Source organism: Cervus canadensis, chromosome 17 (genome assembly GCF_019320065.1).
Source record: "Cervus canadensis isolate Bull #8, Minnesota chromosome 17, ASM1932006v1, whole genome shotgun sequence".
Classification (NCBI taxonomy): domain Eukaryota; kingdom Metazoa; phylum Chordata; class Mammalia; order Artiodactyla; family Cervidae; genus Cervus; species Cervus canadensis.
The window spans coordinates 37,126,099-37,151,480 of record NC_057402.1 but is presented as its reverse complement, the minus strand read 5'-3'; the positions used below and the strand labels follow the sequence as shown (position 1 = coordinate 37,151,480).

Here is a 25,382-nt window from a genome sequence, read left to right as displayed (position 1 = left end):
TTGAAAGAATATAAACATAAGTTTAGTATAATAACTAGTTATAGTGAATACCTGGCAACTATTGCCTAGCTACCACTCAGGTAAAGAAATAGAACATTGCTTGCACTGCAGAAATCTTCTTCAGGCTCTTTCCAGATTAACATTCTCCTATATGTAATCCTCCCCTTACTTTTCTCTAGTTTTATTGCTCATATATCTATCCCTGAACAATATGGTTTAGTGTTGCCTGTTTTTGAGCTTCATATTAAGAGTTATACTATCTGTGTATTCTTTCATGTCCGTCTTTGGCTCAGCATTGTGAGTGTATTCATTTATATGGTGTGTAGTTATAGTTCTTTATTACTATATAAATAATATAGTATTTATTCCATTGTTTAAATGTACCATACATACTTATCCATTTGACTGTTTACTGACTTTTGGTTTGATTCCAGTTTGCTATTAGGAACAGTGCTACCATGATCCTTTTTGTCTCTGGGCATGTATTTAGGAATTGAATTACAGGGGCATATGAAGGTCAATTTCTTCTTAAATTCAAAAATTATTTAGAAAAAAATTTTAAAGATTCTCAGGCAACTTTGGGGTTTTTAGTTTTTCACTGTGATCAGAATATGGCCTGTAAACTTTCAGCTGCATTAGCAGCAGTTGCTTAGACTTAACCAGTGATGTCTTTGATTATTGCTGTTTCTTGTACTCTGTGGTTGGCCCTCTCTGAAATATATCTCTGAATAATGTATTCTTTTTTCTAGAAAGGATTTCTGAGGGTGGATATGAGGAGTGTTCCTTGAATACTCAGTGTCTGTTTTTATTATTTATTTAACATATTTATTTGACTTTGTGTAAAGGACTCTGTATAAGTGCTAAGGATCTGGTACTGAATAAACACAGGTATGGCTCGCATCCTGATGGAACTCAGGGAATTCTAAATTCATAGCTGAGTCTTTTCCAAGTTCTTTATACTTTTTTCTTCTGGTATATTTTGTTTTAGATGAAAAGTCTGAAATCTGTCTGATTCTTAGTTCTTTATACTTTTTCTCTCTGGAAGTTGATATGTTTTTTATTTTTTCTTTAACTGTAGAGCATGGGGTTTTACTTTTCAACATTACTTTGGGGCATTCAGAGCTACTTGATATTTTGACATCCTTCTTTAGGTTGGTAACATTTGTCTCTTTCTTTCATTTTCTGAATGAATATTGGATCTCTGTATTCCGGTCTCTTTTCCCTTTACTCTTCTCTTATTTTAATCACCCTCTTTCCACCCCACCCCCCATCTCCTTTTTCTCCACATTTTAGGGATATGTCACAGTTTGGTTGTCTTCTTTAATCATAAATATTTTGTTCATTCAGGTCCATTGTGCTCTCTGGCCGTTCTACTAAGTTGCTTTTTTTGGTTTTCCCTTTGAGGGGAGATATTTTTGATTTCCCAGAGCTCTCTTGTTCTTTTACATAGTAATATTTTTAGGTTTTGTGGATGCAGTATCTTCTCAATTACTGCTAAAGATTCCAGTTAAATTTTTTAAAGTATTTGTTTAATTTTTGGTCTTAAGTTGCGACACGCTGGGTCTTTGTCACAGTTCATGGACTGTCTTCTAGTCATGGTGTGTGGGCTCCAAGGATGTAAGGGCTCAGTAGTTGTGGCACACAGGTTTGGTTGCCCTGCGGCATATGGAATCTTAGTTCCCGACCAGGGGTCAAACCCACATCCCCTTCATTGGAAGGTGGTTCTTTAACTGCTGGACCACCAGGCAAGTCCCTCCAATTTAGATTTTAAATTGTTTTATTGCTTTCATCAATCATGCTTCAGGTCACTTCTGCTTGTTTAACTTGGTGCCTTTCTTTCAGATTGCTAGTTTCTTCAAATATCTGATGATGCCCAATTATCTCATTTATAGATGAGGTATGAGTTGTTATGAGTGTCCTAGCAGTTGTCACTCTTCTCTGCTGTGGCCTCTAGTTTTTCAAACCTGTGCTTTGCCTGTGGCGTGTGAATGGGAGGTGCTTGGCAGGTGGCCTTTGTAGTTCCTGAGTAAGAGGAAGAGAGAAATCTGTTAGGAGAGTTTGCTGCTGCATTGAGTTACATTACAAAATTGTTTTTTTCCTCTGGTTCTGACACTGACACTAAGAGGCCAGCAGGGTTGACCTCCTATATGAGCGTGATCCTTACCAGCTGTAGTTGGACAAATAGAGTAAGAATTTCTGGGGGAAAAAAATACCAAGTTTTTAAAGTTCTAGAGAACTCTGTGTCCTGGAGAACTGTGCTCTGGGTCCAGGAAGCTTGTCTTTATGAACTCTGATTAAACTAGATATAAAAGCTCTTCTTAAAACCCTATCTGACTCATTGTGAATGAGAGTTAAGTTGTAGCTTATCCAGAAATATTCTGTGGTAAATAGCATGTTATAAAAAAGAAAAATAGCTCTTTAGTGAAATGGTGATTACTTTATAACTTTTAGTTTTGTGCAGTGTCTATGCCTTTATAATGCATTTAACCTTTAAAAATGTAAACTGTAGAATTTATGGAAAGATTCAGGTTTTTCAAACCTTAAAAGGTAGATATTTTAAGGAACCCTTGGTTTGGGGTATTTTAAGCCAAAAATCAGCCATTGGCCTTATAGGCATAGCGATATGTATAAAATGTTTTCTTATTTTAAATTAGAATATTTAAAATAGTAATTAGAATATGTTTAAAACTTTTTTCTGTTTGCTTTATATTTGACTAATTGGCTTTGTTAATTTCTAAGGCATCTGTTAAGTTGAATTTTTCAAAATTTTTCTTAAAAAGCTGATAAATATTTGTCAAAGCAGAATTTAAGAGTAAATGTTTCAGCTTTAATAAGCTGTTAGTGGAATTGCAGTGACAATCAGTTTGTCTGTAAAGACTTCTGATATGCTGTGTGCTAACTTGTTCTGTGTAGTCCTGGCAAACTTTTTTTCTTTTCAGAATGGGACAACAGAAGAGGTGACTTCAGAAGAGGAGGAAGAGGAAGAGATGGCTGAAGTAGGTATTTTATGTAAAAGTATCATTTCATAAATATCTTCATTTTTGGACATTTTAGTAATTTTCTAGTCTCCTTTATAAAACCATTGTTAATGTGGAATAATGAGAAGCACATTGTATTTGAAGATTAATACATTTTCTAAAATCTGGCTTTATCTCTAATTCATCATATGTGTTTTAGCAAATTGCTTATCTGATGTCCTTGGATTTGATTTCATGGAAAATAAGAGCTCTTAACATTTAGTACTAAAATTACATTTGCATTTAATAGTAATCAATACTTAACCTGATTTGGTTTAAGAATAGGAACTACTAAGTTTCAAAAGTTTGAATAAAAGGGGAATTTGAGAACATTTAAGGGACTATTCCTTAGAAGTAATAAAAACTATCTCATTTTGAAAACTTAAGAGTGTCAAAGAGGAAATTCCAAAGACACTGAAGTTACATCAGTTTAGTTGCCAGTCATTGATACAGTTTTAGAGGTTTTCAGACTCTGAAGCTTTGCATTTAAATTCAAACTTTGTAATGATCTCTTTCTCTATACTGACCTGATAAAAGGCATTTAAGTTCCACAACCTTGGTTTTAAAACATTTTTCTGTTTTGGGTCTTAGAATTGACTCAAGTTATTACCTTATTTTTCTTGATTTGGAAAAATTTAAACCTAAAATTCACTTCTTAGGATACCTTATAACTAATGTAGTTGGAGGTTTGTTTTGTGAGTCTGGAAGTAAAAATAATTCTTTTTTGGAAAAAATAACTTTATTTTTGACTGTGCTGAGTCTTCGTTGCTGTGCAAGTTTTTCTCTAGTTGCAGTTTTTCTCTAGAGTGGGGTCTATTCTTCCTTGTAGTGCGTGGGCTTCTCATTGCGGTTGCTTCCCTTATTTCCCGGCACAGACTCTGTCTAGGGTGCGGGGCGTTGGTAGCTGCGGCACGTGGGCCCTAGACTTGTCATTCCTGGGCTCCAGATCACAGGCTCCGTAGTTGTGGTGCAGGGGCTTAGCTGCTCTGTGGCACGTGGGATCTTCCTGGACCAGGGATCGAACCTGTGTCACTGAGTCACCAGGGAAGCCCTAAAATAATTCTTAACATTATCTAATTAGAATGGATTTTGGAGAGATAGGAAGTTTTTTTTAATGTTTACATGCAGTTTAACTTTGGAATAAACTGAATTAAAATTTTAAACCTTTTATTGAGCCCAGTATATAATAAAGTAGACATGGTACTCACAAAGAGTTTATGTACCTTTCTTTTTTCCATTCACAAGATAGTATGAAGGAAGGACAGCAACATTTGGGGAAACCTGAAAAGGTAGGATAGACTTTGGAGATGTCAGATTAGGATAGGTGAAAAGATATTCTAGGCAACTAAAATAATGTGGTAAAAAGGCCCAGAACAACCCTGGGCATGGTGTTTGAGTACATTGGAGTTTGTCCTTTTGGAAGACGATTGATGTGTTGGAGTCTTGGAAAGCAACTTTGCCTAGAAAAAGCAGATGGCTAAGTTTTGAATTAGAGACAATATTTGTCTATATTTGGTGTGATTGTTGATAAGGCCTTAAGCAGAAAATAGTGTACCGTGAATATTATTTTGTAAAGATGATAATGATGTGTTGTTTAATACTGAGTGGAGAAATTTTGTGGGTTGGAATATGGCTGAGGTTGAAGTTGGAGGAGGAGATACAGTTCAGCACTCTGAAGAAAACAAGTGTATATGGTAAATCATAGCTGAAATGTGCAATCCAGGGGAAATTAGCTGTATGAAGTGTGAAGTCATAGACAGGGTCTAAATAAGAAAGGAATAGGAGTTGAAGAGATGGCAGTCCAAGAAAAAGATTTTTGAGTTTGGATGGAAGTGGTCTAAATCAACCTGGTCTAGAAATCATGAATTAATCTGCTTGATAAAATGGAGATAAAGTATAGACTACTTCTTTAGAGATTTTGATGGCTGAAGTAAAGTTGGAAGTAAGATAATAGATTTATACAAACATATGCAGAATTTTTAAATGTGTAAGAGCAGATGATAAGGGAAAGGAGGGAGAAGAATGATGTGGAGATTAATGATGTTGGCCTAGAGATGGTGTTTGAATTCTTTTTCTTTAACTTTTTTCCTAATTATAAAAAAATCAATATGTGCTCACTACAGAAAACTTGGAAAAGAAGAAAAAGCGCTGATAATAATATTTCAGTATATGTCCTTTTCTTTCTTTTCTGTGCTTATTTTGACATAATTAACATTCTGTGTATTCAATTTTGTATTCTGTGTCTTTTATTTCATTATTGATATAGAAGAAACAATTATACTGTATTGGCATTTTAACGGTCTTCTGGTATTCCATTGAATTAACTTCTGATATTTTGCACATGAAAATTTTGTTTTTGTGGTTATAAAGTTGAAATGGGCAAATAGATTTATGCCTGTATCTGTGTTCACATTTTAGACTAGGTACTAAACTAAATCTAGTAGATTTTTAGAAATCAAGTTAAAGTTCTTGGTACCTCATGCTGTACTATTTCAAAAATTCCTCTTAATAGGAGATTTAAAGCCATTTAAGATGGTTATGGTTACAAATTTTACACTTTGTAAAATTATTAAATATGCTTTACTCAGTTTCTAGCTTTAAAATACAGGATGTAAAAGGAGAGAACCTTTTAAATTGAATGGTGAAAGCTCTTCTCCCCTCCTCAAAGGATACACATGTTTCTCTCTTCTCTGTTCTAGGTCAAGAATAATTTAACTTTTGGCATAAGCTTGAGTAGCTAAATTTATCTTTTTGTAGGATATAGAAGACTTGGATCATTATGAGATGAAGGAAGAAGAGCCTATAAGTGGGAAAAAGTCAGAGGATGAAGGAATTGAAAAAGAAAATTTGGCAATATTAGAGAAAATTAGGAAGACTCAAAGGCAAGACCATCTAAATGTAAGTATTATATAAATATCTAGAACCTGGACTTTTGTGGTTAAATAATTACACTTGACCCTTGTACAGTGCTCAGGTTAGGGATGCTGACCTTGCACAGTCAGAAATCCACATGTAACTACTGCCAGCCTTCTATATCTGCAGTTCCACATCCAAGGATTCAACTAACTGCAGATAGTGTAGTATGTATTTATTGAAAAAATCTGCATATAAGTGGATCCATGCAGTTCCAACTTGTCTTGTTCAAGAGTCAACTGTACAGGAATAATATAAATACAGGGCAATTCAATAAGATACCAACCTCAGCCAGGCCCCTCCATCCCTGCCTTGGTAGTAGATTCAGTCATAAGCTTTATTGCCCTAGTTTTCTTTTTCCCCCTAACATTTCTCATCTAATGATAGCTCCTCTCTACTCTGTTCATCTGAAATCAGTTACTATGCAACCTGTTTATCCCGTTTTCTCTCTTTATCCTTTTCCTATGGGATCTGTAAATTTAAATTCAGTCTCTCCTACAAAGTGTAATTCAAATTCTCTCTTCTTCATGAAGCTGGCATCTGGTTTGTCCTGCCCTGACAGAACCAAAAGTAACTTTTTCTTTTGACTTAACATCTTATATGAAGCAGCGTGGTAACAAACACAGCTGTGTGGCTCAGTTTCCCAACTCTATAATGTGGACATTATGTACCGTTTAGATGATTTCTGTAAATAATAAATGATAATGATATATATAAAGTGTTCAGTGTAGAGAAATATCAAATGAAAGTCCAGCTCTCCATCTCAACACTTACTGTTTACCTACTGCCTTTCTGTTAAAGCTGTTTATCAACCCCATGAAATCTGAGAACCAGTTCTTTTGTCCTGAGCACAGATTCTCAAACACAGGGAGTGAATTGTTATGCAAGGAGATGAAAAGTGTTGTAAACAGGAAGATTACTCTCATGTCTTCAGTCTTTCTTACTGTACTAATGTAACTGGCAAATCTTTCTTTAGAGAGCAAAGAAATTTAGCCAAGTCTTTACCTTGATTATTAAAAAAGGAAAGCTTGTGGTATTCAAGTTAAAGATATTTACTCTTGCTTTCTATATCTTGTGATTGCATCCAGTTTGTGTGTTACAGTCAAACAACTACAAATTATTGAACACTATCACATGACACATACTAAGTCCTTTAAACTATTTATATACCTTTGCATTTAATTTTCATAACCACTATGTGAAATATTCTCCCTACTCTACAGATGTGAAGCTGGGATTTTAACTCTTCAAGTAACGTAGCCAGATTTTCTACCTCACCTTAAAGTGTAACACAACTCTTAAGGTGCGGCATTTAAAATTTTACAAGGTCAGGTTTTTTTTTTTTAAATTCAGAAGACATTCTAAATGTTTTCATCTGATGATAAATAGTTCTATTCATATTCAGTCTTAGGATAAGATACTGGTGCCTTTTAATCTTCAGAGAAGTTGGAACACTGAAAAGTACTGAAACCAGTTGTATGTATGTGGACATGTTTCTCTATTTCTTAATATGTAAACTGTAGATTATTAGTATAATATTATTGATTATAAGGAAACTGCTTTAGTTAATGTATCATGTTGAGGGTCTTGTGGTGTTTTCAAAAATGCATGGAGCCACTACACATCTATTAAAACAGCCAAAATTTGGAGCACTGACAACACCAAATGGCTGGTGAGGATATGGAGCAACAGGAAACTTTTCTGATTGCTAATAGGAAAATAGTGTCTGGCAGATTCTTTAAAAACTAAACATATTCTTACCGTACAATCCAGCAGTTGAGCTCCTTGGTATTTGCCCAAATGAACTGAAAAGTTATGTCCACACAAAAACCTGCACATGGATGTTTATAGCAGCTTTGTTCATAATTGCTAAAACTTGGAAGCAACCAAGGTAGTCTTCGGTAGGAAAGCAAATAAACTGTAGTACATCCAGGCAATGGAATATTAATCCCTGATAGAAAAAAAGTAATGAGTTGGCAAGACAGGACATAGGCCTGGAGGAACCTTAAAACCATGTTACAGGTGAAATAAGCCGATCTGAAAAGATTGCAGACTGTGTTTCAATTATATGGCATTCTGGAAAAGACAAAACTATGGAGACAGTAAAAAGATCCGTGGTTGCCAGGGATTGGGGGGTGGGGTGGGATTAATAGGTGAAGTGCCGAGGACTTTTTGGGCAATGAAAATACTTTGTATGTTACTGTAACGGGTGGATGCATGTCATTATATGTTTGTCCAGACCCATAGAGTATACAGCACCGAAAGTGAGCCATAAGATGGTGTAATGATGTATCCAAATAGGTTTATAAGTTGTAAGAAATATGCCCCTGAAGGATGCTGATAATGAGGGAGATTATTGATTGTGAGGGGCAGTTATATAGGAAATCTCTGTACTGTCCTCTTAATTTTGCTATGAACATGAAACTTCCCACCCCAAGTAAAACCACAAAAAAGAAAATAAATTTTAAAAAATTGATGAATTTGAAATAGACTCTTATTAGTTCTAGGCTATTGAAGTGGTCATGGTGATCTGGACATAAGTTTTTTTTCAGATGACAAATAGTAAATGAATCAGACCTGTTCCAAATTTGTATTCCTGTTGCAACTTTATGATCATTGATTTAATTTTTTTGACTTCTTAAATGTTAAGTGGTGATCCATTTTTACAGTCTCATTATGAACATTTATTTCAGGTTCAGATACCTTAAATCTTTAGTTATTTGAATCAATAAATCCTGGTAAACAGCGAGTTTTATGTTTCAGGGTGCAGTGTCTGGGTCTGTACAAGCTTCAGATAGACTTATGAAAGAGCTCAGGGACATATACAGATCACAGAGTTATAAAACAGGTAAGGACCTCTGGATCTCTGCTGTTGTCCTTATGCCTAAAATTTTCAAATATAATATAACTTCATTTCTCATAGTATAACTGGACAGAAACAGAAATGTTTTTTAACTTTATTTTAGGAATGTGAAATGCAAATGCAAATTTAATTAAGTAACCAAAAGATGTGGGGGATAAAATAGGATGAGTTCACTTATTGTTTGGATTTTTAGAAATTGTTTTTATGGGCACATTTTTTTGTCTTCTCGATGATAGGGATTAATTCATAGGATTTTTATCTTCTGGGAAAGTTACAAGAAATATCTGCTTTAGAAAGTAAAGAAGATGAATATGTTTTATTATACAAAGAACTATTGTCAAGTTAATTTATGTTTTTATTCCTTTTTTTGAAACGACAAACTCATAATCAACTGTTACAGAGAGTTAAAATAGGTTTTTTTTTTTAAAAATTGTGGTTTGACTTAAGTGTTCTTTCTTATCCAATAAGACTTAAATATTGTGGAACCTCCATGACTGATGTAAAATTCCTTCATGTTATTGCAGAGAGTCTAACAGTATTGAATAAGGTAAAGAGTCAAACTTTACTTTCTTTGGAAAAAGTAGCATTATAATTCATTCAGAAGTTTTCAGAGTTATCAAATCTAAATCATGAGAGCTTACTTAAAAACAATCAGCCTCTCCCCTTTATGGAACAAGATAAGTCAAACTTGTTTCTGAGATTATTACAAGTTTTGGTGTCCTAACAGTTCTTCTTATAAGAAGCCTGAAAGTTTGTGTGTAGAAACCTAATAAAGTTAAATAATTGAATATTATTTATACCCAAATGTTAAATCATCACTTGTTTGTTACGGCATTATTTTGTAGTAACAAAAAATTAAATTAATAACCAGATATATGGTGAGCTTAATTAAATCATGGCTTATCCATAAAGTAAATTACTATAGAATTGTTTTAAAAATTGACAATAAATTTCTATATACTAAGCTGGAAAAATGCCCCCTGAAAGATTATAAAACTATGTGTAGAGGGATTCCATTTTAATAGAAATGTTTGTATATGCATAGGAGAAAAGTCTTAAGTACATGTGATTTTGCATAACCTTTTTTTTTTCCTTTTGCAGTGAATGGTAAACAGTTTCTCAACCCCACAATCCTCTTCATGATGACTTTAGTTATCTATCTATTTAGGGCATAAGATACTCTGCTCCTGCACATGAATTATTATAACTTAGTTGTTACATTTCAATAGCAAAATTTCTTGCTTTTGTTGGGTATATAGTGTGTACATTTACAGCAGAGCAATAGTTATAAGATCAAGTGCAACAGTTATAAGATAAGTGAAGAGTAACTAACATGCCCTATATCATTACAGGGATTTATTCAGTGGAACTCATAAATGACAGCTTATATGACTGGCACGTTAAACTCCAGAAGTAAGTGCATTTTTACAGTAACCCACTCTTTTTAATGGTAGACAATCCCAATGAGATTTCCTCCCTGCTTAATTTGGTACCTATTTACTATGGCTTTTACTTAGCACTTTAGATTCTGTTTGTACAGAAGTTCTTAGGTTGTTAAAATGAGCTGTTTCTTGGGCTTAATAAGTAAAGTGAGAAAGCAAGAGGAGAAAAAGAAGGGCCAGCTGTGGGAGAAAGTGTTTCATGGAGTTAGTGAGACAATTAGGAACTATCCAAACAAAAGTGTGTAAATAACTTGATGAGTTAGAATCCAGTGCTTACTGGAAGAAAGAAATTTGAGGAGATCTTTATATAAACAGTTGTAGACAAATTTAGGTTTTGTTAGTGATTTCACTTGTCCTTGGTAAATTTCTCTCGTTGAACCCTTTGTCTAATAATATAGTTTGAGAGAAGCAGATTAAATTTTTGAGTTCTTGAGAAGACTATGTATATATGACCCTTCCCTTTAGGACAACTGCTAACTTTGCATGCCACTTGAGAGAACAGATACAGAATACTGTGATCTCTTCTTTGGACATTTAATCTCAAGGAATTGGAGACTATAGTAATTTGTTTTTCTAGGGACCATAGGACAACTTTAGACTTTCTCTGTATGGAACTTACCCTAGGGGCTCTGTTTTTAGCTTTCGAAATGGTTCATTTTTGAAGTTAAGGGAGGAAAAAAACATCTGACCTTTTTGTTTGAACTCTTTTTTTGTTTTGTGATTCTTTAGGGTAGATCCTGATAGTCCTTTGCACAGTGATCTTCAGATTTTAAAAGAAAAAGAAGGCATAGAATATATTTTGCTTAACTTCTCTTTTAAGGTAAGAAAAATTGTAAGGGGACCACATATGCTTCTAATGCAACATATATTTGTACAATTGCTTTGGAAAACCATTTGGTATAACTTGGTAAAGTAGAAGGTACTTGTATCCTATGGTCCAGGAATTTTCCTTCTAGATATACAGCCTGTAAGAAATGAGTACTTAGATGTGCCAGGAGACCAACACAAGAATGTTCAAAGCAGCATTGTTTATAATAGGCTCAAATAAAAATAACCTAAGTGTCTCCCAGTAAAATTGAGAACTGTGGTATTCATAAGATGGAATAGAGCTATGTATAACAAGATAGATGAATCTTAAACACAGTGTTAAGCAGAAAGCAGATCCAGAAACATGTTTTGTACAGTTTCATTTATATAGAGCTCAAAAATAGGTAAAACTAAATTGTTCAGGGCGTCCATTCTCATTGAAGGCAGGTCTCCCTCTCTTTCCCTGCTCCCCACCCCACACCCCATGCAGTGAAAATTGGTCCTTGGAGTGAAAAAGGCTTAGATGTTAAGATGGTCTGTAGCTGTTCAAGGGGCCATAGTATGTGTATAGATACACAGTATGTCTGAGGTGTTAAAATATGGTGAGGGAGCAGGACAGGGAAGAATTAGGAAAAAAAATACTCTAAAAAGGCTTGTTAGTGGGACAAAAATGAAAAGAAGGCTGAGAAACATTAATGGATTCATACTTGGAAATGAAGATGCGAGTACCATACAGTTAAAATAGCAAGTACGTCTAGGTAAGAGGGAGGGAGTTGTGAGCTGAAAGGGACATCTAGGGGCTTCTTGGATACTGGCTGTAGTCTGTTTCTTGACCAGGGTGGTGGTTGTGTGGATACAGTTTCATGCTAATGTGTAACAGTATACCTATATACTTTTCTAAATTTATGTGTTGTATTTAACAACTTTTTTTTTTCAAGTTGCTGAAAAATAAAAGTTAAAGAAGAATGGCAATGGAATCTAGATAAAATGTATTGATTTACTATGGAATCTGGATAAGTGTAGTGGTTTTAAGCTTTTGTTTAAAAACATTGCAAAGCGTTTCTAAGGGATTATGTTTTAATTATTTGGAGCTTGTTTTTGATTTGTTCTCTGAAATTGAGAAATTGTGTAACAGCTGTCTTGCAGATAAACATTTTTTTTTCTATTTCAGTTAGACTTCAGTGCATTTTAGTGTGATAGAATGAACAGCAGTCCTCAACTTTTCGGCACCAGGGATAGGTTTCATGGAAGACAGTTTTACCACAGACTGGGTCGGGAAGTGGTTTGGGGATGATTTAAGTGCTTTACATTTATTGTGTTATTCTATTATTATTACATCAGCTCCATCTCAGATCATCAGGAATTAGATCTTGGAGGCTGGGGACCCCTGCTATAGAAGGCTTGAGGACGTGAGACTGGATGTTACTAAAATGTAAACCCTGTTCTTTAAGGACCTGTTGTCTTTCTGGAGAGAAATCTGTGAGGAAAACTGTAGGACTTTGGAGATCATGATGGAGAGTCTGGGAGCTTACCTTTATGTAGTAAAAAGCTAGCAGGGGTTTTTAGGCAGGGGTATGATTGATCTATTAGGCTTTTTATTTTATTTTTGAAAAAAATTAGTATGCCATCAGCATCAGAGTAGGGTTTTGGATAAGATAGAGTACACTTCTGGGAGACAAGCTGGGGGCATTGATTTTAATCTGGGCAAAAGAGTAATGAAGGTTGGCAGTGGTAGGAATAGGTGAAAGTAGATGAAAATGGGCTTCCCTGGTGACTCTGCTGGTAAAGAATCCGCCTGCAATGTGGGACACCTGGGTTTGATCCCTGGGTTGGGAAGATCTCTTGGAGGAGGGAAAGGGTACCCACTCCCCTATTCTGGCCCGGAGAATTCCATGGACTGTATAGTCCACAGGGTTGCAAAGAGTTGGACATGACTGAGTGACTTTCACTACCATTAGATGAATATGAGATGTTTTGAAGGAAGAAAAGACATTAAAGGACATTTTTACGCTTACAAAAAGGAGTAATTTTCTGAAAGCGCTTACTTAGTGTTTGTGTGTGTATATTCTTTTTTGGGCTTATTTCCTCATTTATGATTGAGCTTTCTTCAAATAACCCAAATGTCATATGTCACTATTTTCCCACAGCTTTGTTATTGTAGAAATTGAGACTATTAGCTAGGTTACCTTCCTAAAGAGTGAATCTGGCATATATTTACTGATTCATGTAGTGCAAAGAACCTAGGAATGTATCTTTTTTTAAAATGCAAATTTTTATTTTATTTATTTTTGGTCACTCTGTGTGGCTTGTGGGATCCTACTTCCCTGACCAGGAATCAAACCCCGGCCATTGACAGTGAAAGCATGAAGTCCCAACCACTGGACTGCCAGGGAGTTCCCCTATGTAAATTATTTTTAACTTGAAATCTAAATAATTAAATCATATGCCCAACACCAATCTTAAGAAATAAAACTGTATCAGTATCTTTGAAACCCAATGCGGGCCTCTCCCCTCCCACATTCTCCTTTCAGACATATTTTTAAAGGAATATGAATCTTGACCAGGAAACTGTTTGAGACTTATGACTGTGGATAGTGTTTTCACTATATTTTCTTGCTCTAGATAGAACTTCAGAAAGGACAATCTGGGAGGTAAATAAATGGCTGAGATTCTGTTGGATTTGTGTTTCTGGACCATGGTTTCTGATACTAGAAAGAAGGGCCTTTGCTAGGGTTGAAGTATTTAAGAGGCCTGGGAAGGTTAAGATTGCCTTGAGCTAACTGACCTTGTGAAGAGGACCTTAAACTCAGTTGCCAAGTTATAAGTAACTCAATTCATAGATTCTGGAGGATAGCAGATATGACTCAGAAAGAAGAGGATTCACAGAATATTCAGAGCATGAATAGTATTTGAGGCCTTGAATGTCCACGGTGCACCTTGAGGGTCCTGAAGAATGAGAAAATGAAACTTGAGATACAGTGTGACGCCAGGTTGGGAAGGGGAGAGGGGCAGGAGGTTGGGCTGTATTAGATTTGTCCGCAACTTGGTTAGGAAGTGGTGGTCTGGCTTTTCAGGCCACGTGTGAATTATGGAGTTGAATTCTGAGGTAGTACTTTAAAAAGAGTTTGTTTAGACAAATCTGGGTTCATCTAGAAAGTAGTAGCAAGGATTAGAGATTCCATACCATGTCCTAAGATGGTGGAATTGTAGATTTGGAGAGGAGAACAGCGGGGTTTGTGATAGCTTGTCATCAGCTATTTGAAGGACTGGGTATGTAGAAGTATTAGTTTGACTTTGTTTTTGATGAACACAAGGCATGCCAATTAAATTAGTAAGTCAGACTGTAAAGAGACAGTTTTCAACTCAATATAAGGAAGTGATTTGTAGTTATTTAGAGCCATCCGATGATGTAGTCATTCAAAAATAGAATGTTCCTCATCGTTAAGAATAGCTTGGAAGGCCTAGATAGTTTATTTGGAAATCAGATATCTGTGTGAGATCGCTGTAAACTCTGATATTCTTAGTTTCTGAGTCAATATACCACAGTAACTCGCATATCTATATTTTTGTTTTTGTTTTAGATACGCGGCATGGCTTGCCGGATTTTAGTTCCCCTGCCAGGGATTGAACCTGGCAGTGAAAGTGTGGAGTCCTAACGGCTGGACTGCCTGGGAATTCCCTCTCATGTATCTGTTTTAACAGAAACCTTCTTCTCTTGCCCCCAGTGCCTGTACCTACCCTCCCCCACCCTGACACCTTATTTCTGTAAAATTTTGGTTACTGAGTTCCAAGGTATAGAGTTTATGGAATAGACTCCCTAGGTTTTGATAGAGTAGTTAATCTGAGGCATTACTTAAAGTGAAGGGAGGCCTCACTGTCACATGATCAATTCAGAGAGGTTTGTAGTCACTCATATGGAATCACACATTCAACGATCTAAAATACAGGAAATTAAATCAAGTTGTGCTTTACCAAACTTTGCATCTATGCCTTTCTTTATTAAATTGTAGATAAAAGGTGAGCTACTTATTCGAAAGTAGATTATAATAACTGTCGTTAAGTTGGTTTCTTGTGTAGATAGATTTCTTCTTTTTCTGCCTTACAATAGATAGCTAAGGTTACCTGTTTTAGCCATCAGAAGTATGTTTTTTATCTCCCTCTCCTATTAGGATTTAATTTTCATAGTTTATATGTTCCTCAGAGTCTTGCTTGAGGATGGGTAGAGGTAGGGAGTTAAACACTGTGTTTTTGTATTGTTAGAAATCAGTTCAGTTCAGTTGCTCAGTTGTGTCCGACTCTTTGTGACCCCATGAATCACAGCACGCCAGGCCTCCCTGTCCATCACCAACCCTCGGAGTTTACTCAAACTCAAGTCCTTCGAGTCGGTGATGCCATCCAGCCGTCTCATCCTCTGTGGTCCCCTTCTCCTTCTGCCCCCAATCCCTCCCAGCATCAGGGTCTTTTCAAATGAGTCAGCTCTTCGCATGAGGTGGCCAAAGTATTGGAGTTTCAGCTTCAGCATCAGTCCCTCCAATGAAAACTCAGGACTGATCTCCTTTAGGATGGACTGGTTGGATCTCCTTGCAGTCCAAGGGACTCTCAAGAGTCTTCTCCAACACCACAGTTCAAAAGCATCAATTCTTCAGCACTCAGCTTCCTTTATAGTCCATCTCTCACATCCATACATGACTACTGGAAAAACCATAGCTTTGACTAGACGGACCTTTGTTGGCAAAGTAATGTCTCTGCTTTTTAATATGCTGTCTAGGTTGGGCATAACTTTTCTTGCAAGGAGTAAGCGTGTTTTAACTTCATGGCTACAGTCACCATCTGCAGTGATTTTGGAGCCCGAAAAAATAAAGTTTGTCACCATTTCCACTGTTTCCCCATCTATTTGCCATGAAGTGATGGGACCGAATGCCATGGTCTTAGTTTTCTGAATTTGAGCTTTAATCCAACTTTTTCACTCTTCTCTTTCACTTTCATCAAGAAGCTCTTTAGTTCTTCTTCACTTTCTTCCATAAGGGGGGGTGCCATCTGCATATCTGAGGTTATTGATATTTCTCCCAGAAATCTTGATTCCAGCTTGTGCTTCATCCAGCCCAGCGTTTCTCATGATATAAGTACTCTGCGTATAAGTTAAATAAGCAGGGTGACAATATACACACTTGACTTACTCCTTTTCCTATTTGGAACCAGTCTGTTGTTCCATGCCTAATTCTGACTGTTGCTTCCCGACCTGCATACAGATTGTTCAAGAGGCAGGTCAGGTGGTCTGGTATTCCCATCTCTTTCAGAATTTTCTACAGTTTGTTGTGATCCACACAGTCAAAGGCTTTGGCATAGTCAATAAAGCAGAAATAGATGTTTTTTTTCTGGAACTCTCTTGCTTTTTCAATGATCCAGCGGATGTTGGCAATTTGATCTCTGGTTCCTCTGCCTTTTCTAAATCCAGCTGGAACATCTGGAGGTTCACAGTTCACGTATTGTTAAAGCCTGGCTTGGAGAATTTTGAGCATTACTTTACTAGCGTGTGAGATGAGTATAGTTGTGTGGTAGTCTGAACATTCTTTGGCATTGCCTTTCTTTGGGATTGAAATGAAAACTGACCTTTCCAGTCCTGTGGCCACTGCTGAGTTTTCCAAATTTGCTGGCATATTGAGTGCAGCACTTTCACAGCATCATCTTTTAGGGTTTGAAATAGCTCAACTGGAATTCCAAAACCTCCACTAGCTTTGTTCATAGTGACGCTTCCTAAGGCCCACTTGACTTCACGTTCCAGGATGTCTGGCTCTAGGTGAGTGATCAGACCATCGTTATCATCTGGGTCGTGAAGATCTTTTTTGTACAGTTCTTCTGTGTATTCTTGCCACCTCTTCTTAATATCTTTTGCTTCTGTTAGGTCTATACCTTTTCTGTCCTTTATTGTGCCCATCTTTATGTGAAATGTCCCCTTTGTATCTCTAATTTTCTTGAAGAGATCTCTAGTCTTTCCCATTCTATTGTTTTCCTCTATTTCTTTGCACTGATCACTGAGGAAGGCTTTCTAATCTCTCTTTGCTATTCTTTGGAACTCTGCAATCAAATGGGTATATCTTTCCTTTTCTCCTTTGTTTTTGGCGTCTCTTCTTTTCTCAGCTATTTGTAAAGCCTCCTCAGAGAGCCATTTTGCTTTTTTTGCATTTCTTCACTTGGGGATGGTCTTGATCCCTGCCTCCTGTACAGTGTAACGAACCTCCATCCATAGTTTATCAGACACTGTCCATCAGATCTAGTCTCTTAAATCTTAAATGCACTGTATAATCCTAAGCGATGTGATTTAGGTCATACCTGAATGAATGGTCTAGTAGTTTTCCCTACTTTCTTCAATTTAAGTCTGAATTTGGCAATAAGGACTTCATGATCTGAGCCACAGTTAGCTCCTGATCTTGTTTTTGCTGACTGTATAGAGCTTCTCTATCTTTGGCTGCAAAGAATATAATCCATCTGATTTCGGTGTTGACCATCTGGTGATGGCCATGTGTAGGGTTTTCTCTTGTGTTGTTGGAAGAGGGTGTTTTCTGTGATCAGTGCGTTCTCTTGGCAAAACTCTATTAGTCTTTGCCCTGCTTCATTCTGTACTGCAAGGCCAAATTTGCCTGTTACTCCAGGTGTTTCTTGACTTCTTATTTATTCCAGTCCCCTATAATGAAAAGGACATCCTTTTTAGGTGTTAGTTCTAAAAGGTCTTCTCGGTCTTCGTGGAACTGTTCAACTTTAGCTTCTTCGGCATTACTGGTCAGGGCATAGACTTGGATTACTGTGATAGTGAATATTCAGCTTAGTTATTTTAAAATCTGTGTCTGATAATGCTTATCTTGACTCCTTGTAGTTTTGTCTGTCATTTTCTGATAATGCTGTCTTTAAGTCTCATATGACTGGTTATTTTTGGTGATAGATGTTACATATGAATGATTAGAGAGCTAATTTGAAGCCTTGGATGCTAGTCCTCTACACAGAAGATGTACATCTGCCTATCAGGTACTTGGGCATTGTAACCCAGGATCCCTGAATCCAAAATGGCAGGTGGGTTTTGTTCTCTGCCTGTGTAGTTTGTGACTTGTCCTTCAGGGTCCCAAGCTAACGTGTGCTATAGCGACTTGTAAGGAGTCTTTTTCTTCTCAGCTTCTTAACCTCTTATCTTCCTCTCCTCCAACTGAAAGAAAATCCAAAGAGGAAAAAAACAGGCTGCACTCTGAGGTTCCCTTTTCTGGATCTTAGCTCTGTAGTTACACATTTGTCTACCTTTTCTAGTTCATAGCCAGAGGATTGATTCAAATTACCTAGTCCACATTATTGGAATGGTTCCTTTATATAGTTCTCTTGGAAGTGGGAACCTCTTTCTGTATTTCATAATTTTGCAAATATACTGTTCTGTTTGGGCCTGATGTTCATTTTTATTTGCTTTGGTTTTCATTTTATTTTGGGGGACTATTTTTACATTTATGACCCTCATTCATCATTAGATAATAAATGTATGCATTCTTTATAAATTATTTTAAAATCTTATAAATAATACAGTATTAAGAATATTCTTTTTTTTTTTAAGAATATTCTTAAAATTAAACTTGCTTATTTGTTTTTTAGGATAACTTTCCGTTCGATCCTCCATTTGTTCGAGTGGTATTACCTGTTCTCTCAGGAGGGTAAGTTTAAGTGATTATTTTCTTTGATAGTATACATGAGAATCATTTGGAGGGCTAGTCAAATGCCAGGAGGCCTAGAATGCTGAACTTTACCTCAAAGTTTCTGATTCAGTAGGACTTGTTATGGGGCCTGAGAATTTCCATATCTAAGATAGTCTCAGGTGAAGCTGATGTTCTAGGCTGGGAACCATAATTTAAGCATCACTGGTATAAACCATTATGTTTATAGGGGTTTTTAAATGACCCCTATGTGTATATACTTCACCTTAAAAAATCAAATGTTTTTCAAATGTAAGTTGTGATTGAGGGTTTAGAGAAAGTTAGGATTAGAGAGTGATTCCCACATGCCCATGATGTGAGGAATAATCATAGGAAATCTCACGGGCCTGTGGAGCTGGTCATTGATTTTCTAAAGGGGTTGTCTCAGTTTGGTAGAATCAAATCATAATTGCCTGACATTTTTTATTGAAACTTGTAATTTTTTTGTGATTAGAAGTCATGTGAATGATGGGCAAAAGATCAGAATTTGTACCTAGGTTAGTTGTGGAAGGTTCTATAGACCTTTAAAGTAAGAGGAGTTAAACTAGTTTGAGAATTGTGATATGCTCAGCTGATCAAGTCCACTCTGTGAAACAATCATATTATGGTAATTAAAATCTAAAAATATCCAATCCTTTGATCATTTCTATGCTTGATATAGTAATAGTCTCATTTAGATTAAAACAATATGGGTGGCTATAAATGATTAAGGAAAATATTTGGAAACTTTTTGCAAATTCAGGATAAATGTATAAAAAATATTTTTATCAAATTATTTTGAAATCTGATGTAAACTTCACTAGCACAGATTTTTTTCACATTCTGTTGTGGAAAAAATTTCCTAGAGTTTATGGTCTTAGTAGTTTACCACCTTGTGGAAATAATTAAATTATAAATAATGCCATTTTCAGTTTTAAAATCTGCTATATAGTTTCTCTTCATTGATTACTTTTACCAAATGGGGTTATTTTCCCATTATTCAAATAAATAACTAGAATAAGTCAGTTTGTGACTTACCCAAATAAACCTTATATCTTCTAATAAAATGTTTCTTCCATTATACCAAAAGGCATCAATAATAAAAGATTAGAAATACTAAGTATTCAATTGATTTGTCAGGTGTTAAGTATGGACTTAAGTTCTCTGATCTTAAAGGAAAAGGAGAATGCTTCTGGCAATAGTGATCTGGGAAGACTTGGACAAGTAGGTAGGATCTCAGCTAGGTCTTGAAGTATTGGGTGGGGTTTGGTCAACTTATGGAGGTTGAAGGAAAATTGTCTACATAGGTGAAAAGTAAATACAATCACACATTTAGGAAAGAGCATGGTGTGTTCAGTTTACCAGAACAGTTTGAGCTATAACACATGAGGGGTAGAGTTCCTATAGAAGAATTATAGGAAATTGTGTTGACAATAGCTTGTAATTATATAGGAGCATGGATTGGTGAGCAAACTATTACCCATGGATATTTAATTTATTTTTCTTTAACTGGTTCAGAAATAGGGAAATAACAGTAAAAAGAATGTCTTAGAAAGCTAAATCTGGTGACAGTAGAAAAAACTACAGGACAAATTATATTCACAAAGTCTGGAAGACTGCAAGGCTAGTTAAGAGCTGATGCCACTGTCTTAGGGTGAAGTGATAACAGCCTGAGTTGTTACATTAGTGATGGGAATGGAAAGATGAATGAAGGATGAAGGCTAATTTGAGGCAAAATCAACATGACTTGATCTTCGTAGTCAACTATTAAGTAAAAAGTAAGAATTATTGACTGACATGGGAAGAAAGTGTGAAGCCTGATAGAACAGCTTGCGATCTCTGACTCAGGCTAATGCTTAATTAAACACTGTGACTCTGGACAGATTATTAAACAGTTCTTGTTCCAAATATTTTATGTCTCCTAGCTACTTCCTTATTTGTTTCTTGTCAAAAAATTTTTAAACATAACAGCTTTATTGTGATACAATTCACATATGATAAAACTCACCCTTTTAAGGTGTACAGTTCAGTGGTATAGTATACTCATTTGTGTAACCATTACCATTAATTTCAAAATGCTTTCATCACCTTCCAGAAGAAACTCTGTACCCATTAGCAATCACTTCTCATTCCTGTCTCCTATCCCTCCACCCACCAGCAACTACTAATTTTTTATCTCTATGGATATGCGTATTCTGGACATTTTCATTTAAGGAAGCAAACAAATTACGGGCTTTTGTGACTGGCTTCTGTCACTTAAAATTTTTCAAGGTTCATCCATGTTGCAGCATATATCAGTAGCTCATTCCATTTTATTTATCCATGGACATTTGTTTCTACCTTTTGGCTGTTATGAATAATGCTGTGAACTTTCAAAGACAGGTTTCTTCTGTGTGCACATCTTCATTTCTGTATCATATATACCTATGCGAGGAGTCACTAGGTCCTTTGGTAATAACTCTTTTTAACTTTTTATGAAGTGCCACACTTTTCCCAAGTGACTGCACAAGTTTCATTCCCACAAGCAGTGTGTATGTAACCAACTCTCTTCATTTCCTTCCTGTTCACTTTTCAGCCCCATGTAGTTTGGCATTAGATGTTACTGTTCCTCCCAGACTGATATTTCCAGTAGGGACTTTGGTAGATCTGGAAGTACCTTTTCAAGTTCTGTCATATCTGATTATTAGATTTCTCAGCAACACCGAAACATTTTTCCCTCGGCTTCTGAGTGCCTCTTCTCAGTCTCTTTTTGCTGGGAGCTCCTTGTTCACTTAACTTCTACCTGTTGGAGTTCTTTAGAATTTGGTACTAGGTCCTTTCTCTTTTCTTTTCCCTTCATTCCTTTGCCTTTTTACAAAAATTTTTTTTTTCATTGAGTTAATTGTACAGTTGCACACAGTACTAGGAAATATTAGAGACACGTTGTACCCTTTGCCTAGTTTCCTTAGTGGTACGATTTTTGCAAAGCTGTATAGTATGAAACAGTGATATAGAGACAGGGATACAATATATAGTGCTTATGCAGACTTTCCCAGTTTTATGTATAACTCATGTATATCCCCAGTGGCTCAGAAGGTAAAGAATCTGCCTGCAATGTGAGAGACCTGGGCTTGATCCCTGCTTCGGGAAGATTCCCTGGAGGAGGGCACTGGCAACCCACTCTAGGATTCCTGCCTGGACAGTGCCCATGGACAGATGAGCTTGGTGGCTACAGCCTATGGTGTCGAAAAGAGTCGGACATGACTGACTGACTTAAGCACAGCACAGCACATACGTGTGTAGGGCTTCCCTAGTGGCTTAATGCTATAGATCTGCCTGCAATGAGGGAGGTGTGGGTTCAGTCCCTGGGTTGGGACGATCCCCTGGAGGAGGGCATGGCAACCCACTCCAGTAGTCTTGCCTGGAGAATTCCCATGGACAGAGGAGCCTGATAGGCTACAGTTCATGGGGTCGCAAAGAGTTGGACAGGACTGAAGCGACTTAGTGTGCGTGCATGCATATGTGTGTATTGAATTTTATATTGAGTAGATTTGTGTATGCAACATGGCAGTCAGGGTACTGTACAGTCCCAACACCACACAGATCCTTTTTGTTGCCCCTTGAAACTATACCCATTTTCCTCTCATGCCCCTCATCCCTTAACTCCTGGTAACCACTCATCTATCCTGCATTCCTAATATTCTGTAATTATAAAAAAAGTTACATAAATGAAATCTTAAAGTTTTGTATTGTAACCTTTGGGGATTAGCTGGTTTTTTGTTTTTTTACTCATAATTCCCTGGAGAGTCATCTAAGTATCTGGCTAGTTTGTTTCTTTTTATTGCTAAGTAGTATTCCATGGGTGCACCGTTATTCCATGGGTGCACCATGTACCAGTTTGTTTAACCAGTAATCCACTAAAGGACCTCTAGAATGATTTCAGTGTTAAGAATATTACAAATAAAGCTGCTATGAATACTTATATACAGTGTGTGTGTGTACTTGTGTGAATGAATGTGCATGTATTGTTCTTTGTCTGGGATTCATGTCTAGGAATGCGATTGCTAGGTCATAGAATCCCATGGACAGAGGGACCTGGCAGGCTACAGTTCATAGGGTCACCCAGAGTCGGACATGACTGAGCAACATTGCACGCACGCACGTCATTGCATATTGAATTTTAAAAGAAACTACCACACTGTTTCCCAGAATGGCTTTACCATTTTACATTCCTATCAAGAATGTGTGAGTGATCCACTTTCTCTACATCCTTGCCAGCATTTGGTGATGTCATTTGTTTTTATTTTAACCATTCTGTTAGCTGTGCAGTGATGTCTCATTGTGGTTTTAACTCGCATTTCCCTAATGAATATTCCTCAATGTTGAACATCTTTCATGTGCCTATTTGACAACTTTATGTGCTCTTCCAAGCGATACTTGTTCATGTCTTTTGCCAGTTTTCTAATTGGATTGTTCTTTTGTTGAATTTTGAAAGTTATTAAGATGCATTCTACACAGTAATCCTTTGGCTGTGTGGTTTTTTAGTTTCTTCTAGTAGCTTAATTTTATCTTAACAGAATCTTTTGTAGAACAAAATATTTTAGCTTTGAAGTAAAATTATGCTTTTGGTATCAAGTCTAACAACTCTTTGCCTAGTCCTAGATCCCAAAGATTTTTCTTCTGTTTTTATTCCTCAAGGCTTTACAGTTTACATTTTACAGATATGTCTGTGAATCATTTTGAATTAATTTTTGTATAAGGTATGAGGTTTAGATCATAGATTTTTACCTAATGTCCAGTTGCTCTTGTGTGATTTGTTGAAAAAGCTCTGTGGCTTTTAAACTATTTCTGCGTGCCAGTGACTCTCGACTTGTATCTGACATCCCTGTGTCTTTGGTGTTTCCAGTATTCTTCGGCTTTGTTGACACCTCCTTGAATGTCTCTTACACAGGCCTGCAGGACAAAAACTTGAACCCATCTTTTTTTTCAGTCTCCCTTCCCCAGTCTTCCTTATCTCACTTAATGGACCTAGAGTCATTGTTTATATCTCATCTTTTCCTCATTTTCCTTTGTTTCTCCACTTTAAAGGGTTTTCAGATCCAATAGTTTCCAGTTTTGTTGCTACCACCATCAGTTCTCACTTGGATCACTTCAGAGAATTTCAGATCAGACTCCTGCTTCTATCCCCTCATTCATAAAGCTCTTTAGAGTGAATTTTTTTTTCACTTTAAAAGCACAAATTTTATAGTATTTTATATCACATCCAACAAACAGACACACATATGTTCTGATTATGTTGCTCCTCTGCTTAAACACATCCCATGTCTTCCCACTGCTCCTGCAGGTTGATGTCCTTACCAGATTCCATATACTGTCTGTCATCTTGCCCTTGCTTGCCTCTTCAGTCCTCTTGTTTCCACCCACACTTCAATTCCTGCAAGTCTCAGCTTGTGTGTCACTCGTAGATATATTATTCCTGACCACCAAATTTAAAATAAGCCTTCTGGGTTTTCCTTCTCAAAGAACTTTGGGACCCCTCCCCCACTTTATTGTTCATTTAACATCTAATCTTTACTATATTGCAGACATCATGAAGGCAAGTCATATCAGTTTTCTTCATTGTATATTCTTGTGTCTGCTTCAGTTTTTAGCATGCATACATACTATTACTATATATGCAGTAAATATTTGTGAACGAATGAACAAGATAAGAAAATACAGTAACTCAGCAGTACAGTTCAATCGCTAAGTCGTGTCTGACTCTCTGACCCCATGGACTGCCCCACAACTGGCTTCCCTGTCCATCACCAACTCCCAGAGCTTGCGCAAACTCATGTCCATCTAGTCGGTGATGCCATACAACCATCTCATCCTCTGTCATCCCCTTCTCCTCCTGCCTTCAATCTTTCCCAGCATCAGGGTCTTTTCAAATGAGTCAGTTCTTTGTGTCAGGTGGCCAATGTATTGGAGTTTCAGCTTCAGCATTAGTCCTTCCAATATTCAGGACTGATTTCCTTTAGGATGGACTGGTTTGATCTCCTTGCAGTCGAAGGGATTCTCAAGAGTCTTCTCCAACACCACAGTTCAAAAGCATCAATTCTTCAGCACTCAGCTCTCTTTATAGTCCAACTCTCACATCCATACATGACTACTGGAAAAACCATAGTTTTGACTATATGGACCTTTGTCCTCAAAGTAATGTCTCTGCTTTTTAATATGCTTTCTAGGTTGGTCATAACTTTCCTTCCAAGGAGCAAACGTCTATTAATTTCATGGCTGCAGTCACCGTCTGCAGTGATTTTGGAGCCCAAAAAAATGAAGTCCGTCACTGTTTCCATTGTTTCCCCATTTATTTGCCATGAAGTGATGAGACCGGATGCCATGATCTTCATTTTTTTAATGTTGAGTTTTAAGCCAGCTTTTTCACTCTCCTCTTTCCATCAAGAGGCTCTTTAATTCTTCTTCGCTTTCTGCCATAAGGGTGGTGTCATCTGCATATCTGAGGTTATTGATATTTCCCCCAGCAATCCTGATTTCAGCTTGTGCTTCATCCAGCCCGGCATTTCGCATGATGTACTCTGGATGTGAGTTAAGTAAGCCGGGTGACAATATACAGCCTTGACATATTCCTTTCCCAGTTTGGAACCAGCCTGTTGTT

The 25,382-nt window shown here is 36.7% G+C and overlaps 1 protein-coding gene across 2 annotated transcripts in view; it reads left to right on the top strand.

Annotated features, from left to right (window-relative positions):
* The window catches only part of UBE2Q2 (ubiquitin conjugating enzyme E2 Q2), a 57,446-nt gene that overhangs the window by 19,971 nt on the left and 12,093 nt on the right, over positions 1–25,382 (top strand). For both annotated transcript variants that reach the window (XM_043489898.1, XM_043489897.1), the window contains 6 exons: positions 2,940–2,996; positions 5,775–5,915; positions 8,694–8,778; positions 10,146–10,206; positions 10,965–11,055; positions 18,669–18,727. In XM_043489898.1, coding sequence (XP_043345833.1) covers positions 2,940–2,996; positions 5,775–5,915; positions 8,694–8,778; positions 10,146–10,206; positions 10,965–11,055; positions 18,669–18,727 — 494 coding nt within the window. The remainder of the gene's footprint in view (positions 1–2,939; positions 2,997–5,774; positions 5,916–8,693; positions 8,779–10,145; positions 10,207–10,964; positions 11,056–18,668; positions 18,728–25,382) is intronic.